The sequence below is a fragment of the Apteryx mantelli genome, chromosome 4 (genome assembly GCF_036417845.1).
Source record: "Apteryx mantelli isolate bAptMan1 chromosome 4, bAptMan1.hap1, whole genome shotgun sequence".
NCBI lineage: Eukaryota > Metazoa > Chordata > Aves > Apterygiformes > Apterygidae > Apteryx > Apteryx mantelli.
The window spans coordinates 39709255-39717996 of record NC_089981.1 but is presented as its reverse complement, the minus strand read 5'-3'; the positions used below and the strand labels follow the sequence as shown (position 1 = coordinate 39717996).

Genomic DNA, 8742 nt, shown 5'->3' with positions numbered 1-8742 from the left:
GCCCTCTGCTGTTAATAATGTCGTCTAGGACTCCGCAGTTTGCAAAAGTTACCTGTCTTGAAGCTTTTATGGTTTGATGGCCATAAATAGCAGGGGTCTTGTTTGTGGTCTTTGCAGCGTTTCCGTCTTGCCAAAAGACGTTAAAAGCAACCAAACGAAAGGACCTGTATATTTAAATGCCGAATCGGAAGAACGCGATGACCGAAGGGGGCCGCAGGGCTCCTGCCGCCGCCCGCTCGCCTCCCGCGGGGCCGTGCCCGGGGCTGCTCGCTCCGCTCCGCTCCGCTCCGCACCGCTCCGCACCGCGCCGGCGCAGCGCAGCGTGCGCGCCGGCAGGCGGCGCCCTCGGCCCGCGCAGCCCGCCCCCAGCCGCCGCTCCGGGGAGGGCCACCGCCTGGGCGGAGGGCAGGGCGCGATGAAGCAAGCGCCTCCGTTTCATGCCCAGCTCACGGTCCAAGGTCGGGGCTGTGTAAACTGCCTCACAAAGACGCCTTTCAGGACCCGCACGCCGGTGTCGTGGCCGCCTGCACAATCCCCCATTCACGCGGTGACCCCGCGGGGGGGCCTCGCCGGTGCGAAGTCCCCGGGGGAGCCGGCAGCTCCGCTCCGCCGCCGAGCAGGGGAACTGAAAGAAAAGCGGGGAAAAACTCGAGCCCCTTTCTGAAGGGCTCCTGAAAGCGGAGATGGCGTGGACGGAAGGAGAAGGCCACAAGGGCATCTCTATTTCCCCGCGTTGGTGCCGGCGCCTGACGCCCGGCCGGGCCGTGCGGTGCGCTGCTCCCGCCGGGGCTGCGCTGTGCCCCCACGGGGAGCGGCCTGCTCCCGCCCCCGGCACAGCGCCTCCGCGCGGAGCGGGCAGCCTGCGCGCCCGGCGGGACGGCCCCGGGAAGCGCTCGCTTCTGCGCCGCTTTGCAAGCGCATGGAAGCGCGGCCGCTCGGGCAGCCGGCGCTCCCGGCCTGTCCTCGCTTCCCCTCGCCCCGCGCCCGGCCGCCGCCCCCCCCCTTCCTGTGCCCCCGCCCCGCCCCGCCCCGCGCGGCGCTGCCTGCTCCCCGCCCCGCTCGCGTTTCACTGGCGGAGCCGCTCCCCGGCGGAGCCGCCGATTGGCGCCGCTGCCCGCAGGTCATTTGCATGCCGCGGTGCCCGGGTGCCCGGCGGAGCTGCGGCGCACAAGTTGAGCCAAAGCTGCCGCAAGTGTCCTGCGGAGCGGCCCCGCCGCCGCCGCCGCCGCCCGGCGCCCTCCGAGCCCCCAGCGCCCCCGGGCTGTCTGACACCGGCTGCCCGCCCGGCGGTCTCCGTCGAGGCAGAAGATGGCTGAGCGCCGCCTTCCTGCGGGATGGAGGTAGCCGGCGTGCGGGCGGCGCCGGGCTGCGCTGCGCTGTAAGTCCTCCCGCGCCGCTGGCGGGCCGGGCGTCTCGGGCTCGGTAGGCGCAGCCTCATCTTTTGTGCCTTTTGCGGTTGGCTTACCCGTCTTTCCTATGGCTGGGATATACAGCTCTACTCTGAAGACCCTAGAGGATTTAACTTTGGACTCTGGTTATGGGGCAGGGGATTCCTGCAGGTCCCTTAGTCTCTCTTCGTCCAAGTCCAACTCCCAGGCTTTTACCTCTTCTCAGCACAGAGGCAACTGGTGGTACTACTCGGGCTCCATGAACAGTAGGAATAACAGCTGGGATACGGTGAACACTCTTCTGCCAGAAGACCCAGAAGTTGCAGATATATTTTCCAAGTGTCCTAAGCTGCCGGATCTAGAGGAATACCCCTGGACTGATGAAGACATTGGAAAAATACTCAGAAAAGGGAAGGGAGATGGAAATACCAGAACCTTTACTCAGGAAGCTGTCAGGCGGCTCTCTCAGCTACTGAGGCGTGCCTTGATCAGGATCTCCAGGGAAGCTCAGCGTCTCAGCGTGATGCACTCCAAGTGCACCAGGTTTGAGGTGCAGAGTGCTATCAAGCTCATCCAGAGCTGGTCATTATCGGAAAGCTGCGTCTTGGCGACTGTCAAGGCTCTCTCTCTGTACAGCATGAGTGCTGGAGATGGGCTGAGGAAAGGTAAATCAGCTAGATGTGGCCTCACCTTTTCTGTGGGCAGGTTTTTCAGGTGGATGGTGGACACTAGGATCTCAGTTAGGATCCATGAATATGCAGCCATCTCTTTAACCTCTTGCATGGAAAACCTTGTAGAAGAGATCAAAGCCAGGGTTCTGGCAAGTCAGAGCCCTGATGGTGGAGGAGGGGAGATCTCAGCTGAAATCCTGGAGATGGTTATCAACAACGATGCTGAACTTTGGGGAGTGCTGCAACCTTACGAACATCTCATTTGTGGGAAAAATGCTAATGGTAAGATCCAGTTTTCGTGATTGCTAGTCTTCGTACCAACAGGCTTTATAGTAAAATAAGTAATTTCTGTGGATCTGTGTGGGGGGCTTTTGGTTTTTTGCTTTTGGGGATTTTTTTCATCTGAATCGCATCTTGGTAGTGGTTTGTGTGTGTGACATAGTTTTACCAGGCAGGAGTGATACTGCTTTATTCTTAACGTGTACCAGTTTATAAAAGGTGCAGAGGTGGTGGGAAACCAAGCCCTGTTGTCCTAACAAATGTCTCTTCCAACTTTCTACCAGCTGTTGTTTTGAGCATTTTTACTATAATTGGCATGTGTGCATGCTTTTCTGTACCCATGATATGAAACGTGCGTTAACAAGCTGTTCTTCAGAAAATACCATTATTCTTTTTAAACAAAACCTACTTCACTCTACCACCAATGTATAGTAAAATATACTGAGAATTTTGCAGAGTTTCATCTTAAAGATGCTATTCCTCCATACAGCCTGGAGAGGGAAAACAACTTGATTTTTTTTTTCATTTCAGTAATAAAGTTCAGTTCCTGAACAAAAACTAATAACTAGATGTTACTTAAACTTCTTTCTAGTTTAGTACAAGGCTGTGCTGTGCTATGCTCATGTAATAAACAAGAATTTGCGCCTGGCTTGCCAAGTTAAGTATGTGGGATGGTACCTCAATAATGAGAGTAACTTAGCATTAAAATACTTAATCCTGGCACTTGACTAGAAAGCAGACTTTTTAAGCAGTTAAGCAAATAAGCAGATAAAGGAATGCTGGCATCTTTTTAGGAGATTGTGGAGCAATTAAAAAGACTTGAATCTTGACAGTTCTGTTAGGAAGCTGCACTGTTTGTTTTTTGTTGTTGTTGTGTCGCACTGAGGAGTACCATAATTTTCCATGGAAAATTTAGAGAAGCATTGAATTCAGAAAGCGGTTCTGTGTACCCCACGCAGTTTCATGGCTTTCGCTGGTTTTGTTGTTGTGGTCAGACGCTCTATGAAGAAAACCTTTCTGATTTAACTGTTTATAAAAGCAAGTGCCTTGGTCTCTTTGAAATGTAACCTCATAATGAGGGATAAGTGAAGGAGCAGATTTTCTTTGAGGGGAAAAATGATACCTTAGGTGAATGTTACTAATGAAATACTTTGTCAGAAAAAGGCCGACTTTTAGCTCATGCTGATGAGCCGCATTACCTTCCTATTATCCCTTCCCCAAGCAATAACGTAGCAATTCACATTACCAGCGGATAGGTGCAGTAACTGCTCAACACTGCGGTTTCTCTCTGTTGGGTCATCCTAACTACTTAAGAGGATGGCTTCTATTACTGAGCTCACAAACCCTCCCTTGTACACGCTATCTGTGCTCTGTCTACTGACAATATTACTGAAAGTATGTGAATTAAATGCAAAAGATAGAGTCTTTTGGGGTGCGCTTTCGGCACTGGTATAAAACATAACTGTAAGTTTAAAAGCCGAACATAAACATTTGCTTTTTAAACTACAGGCTCTTTCATGCAAGATTGTAAAGGTATGGGGATGTCTTGCCTTGCCAACACAGTTGTCATAATCCTTCATATACCACGGGAATATTTATAGCTGAGTCCAAAAAGAGGACTCGGTTCCATCTTCTGTTCCTTGTCTGTGGAATCTGGAGTAAAATATCATGGTTCTACAAAGAAAAAGATGCACTTCAGCTGTTCATGATCTCCATTTAGTGTATCTGCTGCACAGTTTCTGTGTGTAAAATGGAAAGGAAGAGTTAATCATTCACAGTGCTGACTTTTTTTTTTTCCTTCTTTTCCCTGATGAGAAATCTCTGTCTTGGAAAAATTGCAATGAATGGATGGAAGCTGGTGTTCAATGGAAACATGAGTGACTGTGCAGGGAAGTGCTTATAAATATTCAAAACACCAAATGGTCAGTTATGATAACGCTTTTATAGTAGAATACTGGGTGGTGATTGGCCACAGAAGGGTTGGCTTCTGTTGCCTCTTTTGTTGTTCTTGTCTTTCTGATCAATTCTGTCAATAATTGAATGCATGTTTTTAAAGTCTGAAAACTGAATAAAATGCACCTAAAGGCATACTGTGATTTATTGTGACAGTCTGTCACTAATATTTTATCGGATACAAGTCAGTGAATCTTCTAAATGTCATTTCTTGCAGTTATAAGACTACAAATGGTTTTATATTGATACAGAAAGCTCTAAATAACTTCTTTATTCTTTCTCCGTTTAGGAATTGTATATTAGTAATAGTCGCATCATTCTCCACAGTGCTTTCAAATGATTTTTGTCTTGTACATTAAATAAAATCTGAGGTAGATCTAGTGGTAAAATAACTGAATTTGTTCCAGTACAAGGAACAGCAAAACTCACTTTACTGTCTTCTTTGTTTCTTTATATGATAAGAAAATTTTAATGGAGTACTTGTAAATTCCAAACTTGGCATATGTTTGTAGGGTTTTGTTTTATAGTACTAAGTTTGATGCTAGAGATAAAAAGCTCTTGGAGGTTAAGTTCCAGCTCCAGTCAAGCATTGCAATCTCTGGATGAAATCCATGGCAGTATACTATATGCAGAAGATTGCACTGGATTATCATAATGGACCTTTCTGGCATTAAGATCTATTAAATAGTTTCCTTTATTAGATCAGGATAGCAGGCTACCTTGGAGTTCAGGAAATAGTAAGTAAATGCATAAATCTTTGTAAATTGTCAAGAGACTGAGATCTAGACCTGTGTTCTTCTGTGACTAATCTCCCGTCAAAGAGAGTAGTCTAGTCACAATTCTTAAGGCTTTTAGAAGCTGAAAGCTTATTTTTCTTTACTATGACAAACATGTTCTAATCAATGCTTGGTGTGTGAAGGGTAAGATTTAAAACTCTAAATGCTTAAAGGGGAGTTAATTCTATTTTTAAATAAACAATAATAATCTGCAGTTGTGTTTTTGTTTTTCTGTTCCTTTTTGTGAAGCTGTTCTTTAATCAACTATTTGCTACTTCTCTAAGACATACTCTGCTGTTAGTGTGAGTTCTGACTTTGTGCTTGGAATTCAGTCTGCCTGTCTTGGAAGGAAGAATGTCATCTGAGCTTGTGGCCATAAGTTCAGTAAAGCTCTCTGGATGTATTAATGCCTCTAAGGACTGAGTCTTTTCAGACAGAGTCTAGGTGGAATGTTGTAAAAAATAATGCATTGTAAGTTGGAAAATAACAGAAAATGAAACGTCTTTAAAAGCAGCAAAAGTGATAAGTAGCTATTGATCAGTAGAGCAACTGGAAGGTTAAAAAAAAAAAAGTCGTGACTTGGAATACCTGTTCTCATTTTCTACATTTAATTGGGTGGAGAGGTATGACATGCTTTGGCTTGATATAGCTAAAGTAGAGCATGCATCCAGTAGTTTCATGGGGGGGCTGAGGCTGTTCTGATCTGGAATATTAGAGTCTATTCATTTAAAATGTCTGGGAGATGCAGAGAAATATAAATTTATCTTGGAAACGCGATTCTTTTGCGTGATGTTGCTATATTGACTAGTGTGTGGTTCATGAGAGTCTGAATTGTCAACACTTCAAAGATATTTTGGTATTATTACCCTATAAACTACAGCACTTACTGTGTTTTACTCAATTATCTGGTTACTGCTGAAGAATCCTGCAGCAGTTAATACACCTGCTGTGCTGCTTAATGCATCAGCATATCTTGATGGTCTCTAGAACCAGCTGTTGACAGATGTTGCTGGGGAGGGGGAAGCCTGGAAACTTAAGTCAGGAATACTGTTTGTTCACATACCTCTTACCTGAAGCACTTCAAGTTCTCTGTGGAGAAGCTAATCAGCAAATTAGCCTGTTTACTGCACATTGGCTGAGGAATCAAATCACTGAGTCTGAAGTAAGCTCTACTTGGTGTCTTGAGACATTTTTAGAATGGGGTTGAGAGGGAAAACAAATAACCTTTCCTTACAGAAAGAACGGATTTAGACTTGGTAGAGTTATTACAGGCATGAATTTTCTTCTGTCTGTGATCCTAAACACTGAGGCACAGCTGACAAGTGTCAAGCGTGGACTTTAGATTTACCATCAATAACTAAACTCATTTGCTTTTATATTTCTCACTGCACCTGTGTAGGTTAAAAATCATAGCTGACCTTAACTTTGGGTGGTTTTTTTTAAGAGCTATACCAGAGTTACTAAAAATTGCTTTTTGTAGTTATCAAACTGGTCTGAAATAACTTCTTTATTTCAGTATAATCATGGCACTGTACTGAAATCCAACACTGAAAAATAAAGAAATAAATTATTTTATGACATTTCAATAAATAGAAAGTTCTTTTGTTAACTGAACAATCTGGGGTGCTGCTAAGGAGGTTTATTAATTATAATAAGCTATCAGCTTCACAACTACTCAGAAAAACTGTATGTTATTGGGAGGGGGATGTTTTGGGGAAGAGAGCTGCAAATGTCATCCATAAGCTAAGTGAGTGGAAATGCTGCAAGCTATACCACTGGCAGTCTGCAAATCACTTTTAAAAGTCCATCCTTTGTGGCACATCAGCGTCCAACTGTATGCAGCTTAAGCAGTAGTTTGAAGCCACTTGGGTTATAGCTGTGTACCAAACGGCCACATCTAATCTCTGCTCTGGCCTTCTCTAATATCCGACTGGCCTGTTTAGTAGATCTGAGTAAAGAATTCAGCCTTCTGCTGACATAGCGCTGAATGGGAAAACTCTGGAGCTTCCAGGGGGTTGAGGACCTTTCCCGCTCGTGAAACTGAGAGTGAATTTAATCAGCCTGGAATGCTGTCAGAGCTCGGCCTCTGGTTTTGTGGCACGCAGGCCCGGGTGCATGGCGAGGGAAACGGAAGCTTTTAGCCCCTCCACTAGTACGTATAGGAAAGCCTCTTTGGGGTTTCTGGACGTTTGGCAGCCCAGTCAGCACAGTAATTCCAGCTAGGTGGCTTAAAATTTAGAAGGCCTGAAAAAGTGGCCACTGACTCTTCAGCCCATGGGTAGGAGTCTGATACACTGGCCCCGGTACGTAGCTTTCGCTCATTTGGTCTGGCTGAATGCATTGCACTGTGCTTGCATTTATTGCTTGCAGGGGTTTCCTGGGCAGGAACATGGAAAAACTATGCACATGTTTCCATGTTAAATGAGCTGGTGATGGCTATGACCCTAATTGAAATATGGCTTTGTTCACCCATGTACAAGTCTACTCCCAGCATACCTTGAACACTTCTACTCCTACGCATTCAAGAACATGAATATATATCCACAAACCCACAGGGGCAAATTCTTTAAGCCTAAATGTTAGTGCTTGTATATACATGCTCATGTCTCCTGAATACAAACCACCAGATGCACCATTAAAGCTACTAACATCTGCAGATATACATCTTTCTTATGTTAAAGGGGAGATCAAGTAGAGCTAAAATATCTGGGTATTTTTTTTCTTGTAGTGGGTTTATGTATATGTCTATATATATCTTTTTCATTTAGTAAAACGAACAATGTAATGATTAAATTAATCATTTGCATCACTGGTATTACACCATGGCAATAGAATTTGGGTCCTTTCAATTCTGTTCATCAAAGATCAAGTGCTGAAACTCCTTGGATGTGTACCTACTAGCAGCAAATGATGATAGTTGGACTTTAAATGGAGTCAGTGTTTGAGACAACTTAACCCTGTGAAGCTGGGGAGGTAGGCCTGTGAAAAGGAACTTCTGGAGAAAAAAGTCTGTGCCCTGTTGTGTTTAGGTTGAAGTCTACTGTTGCTCCTTGAGTTACTGCTAAAGCCAGGAGTTTAAACTGAGTACATGCTGTTGAGACCAGGACAGAGTTTCATCCTTGTGTATGAAAGTGTAAGTTGTAACAGGGTTTTGATTTTTATTTTCAGATGAAAAATCAAACCTGTTTTGGCTCAGAACTTAGCAATGAACACCTGGGCATGCTATTGCATTTCTTGTATCCGTAGAAAACGTGGGATGAGTGTTAACTGTTCATATTCTTAGTCATAAAATATGGTATGGTTGAGGTGTATGTCTCCTGATGCTGGAATAATTTAATTGAAATAAAAGCCTCTCTCTCTTTTATCTCTAATCCAGAAGGTCTAGTAGCATGTGATCTGCTCTTCTTTCTGAATGGAGCCACCAGAGTGTTTATTTCATGTAACTCATCTAATTTCTCATGTGATTTGAAACCTAAACTCATCTAGTTCAGGAAGAGCTGATGGTTGTCAGCGAGCTTTCCTAAACAATCTCTCTTCTGTTACAAACTTCTTTGTCTTTGCTGAAGAGATCAGCACTCATTCACTGCAAGGATGTTGTTAATACTATTAAGTGTCCCGAAATCTTAATCCTTATTTTGGGGCTATTCCAAAATTAATTTCAACAGTAACATAGGG

General features: G+C 45.0%; 1 protein-coding gene across 1 annotated transcript in view; it reads left to right on the top strand.

The window, feature by feature from the left end:
- The first annotated feature begins 1476 nt into the window (after nucleotides 1-1476).
- Nucleotides 1477-8742, top strand: part of ABTB2 (ankyrin repeat and BTB domain containing 2) — a 150718-nt gene continuing 143452 nt past the window's right edge. The window contains exon 1 of the mRNA XM_067296290.1: nucleotides 1477-2341. Within this exon, the coding sequence (XP_067152391.1) occupies nucleotides 1477-2341 (865 nt within the window). The remainder of the gene's footprint in view (nucleotides 2342-8742) is intronic.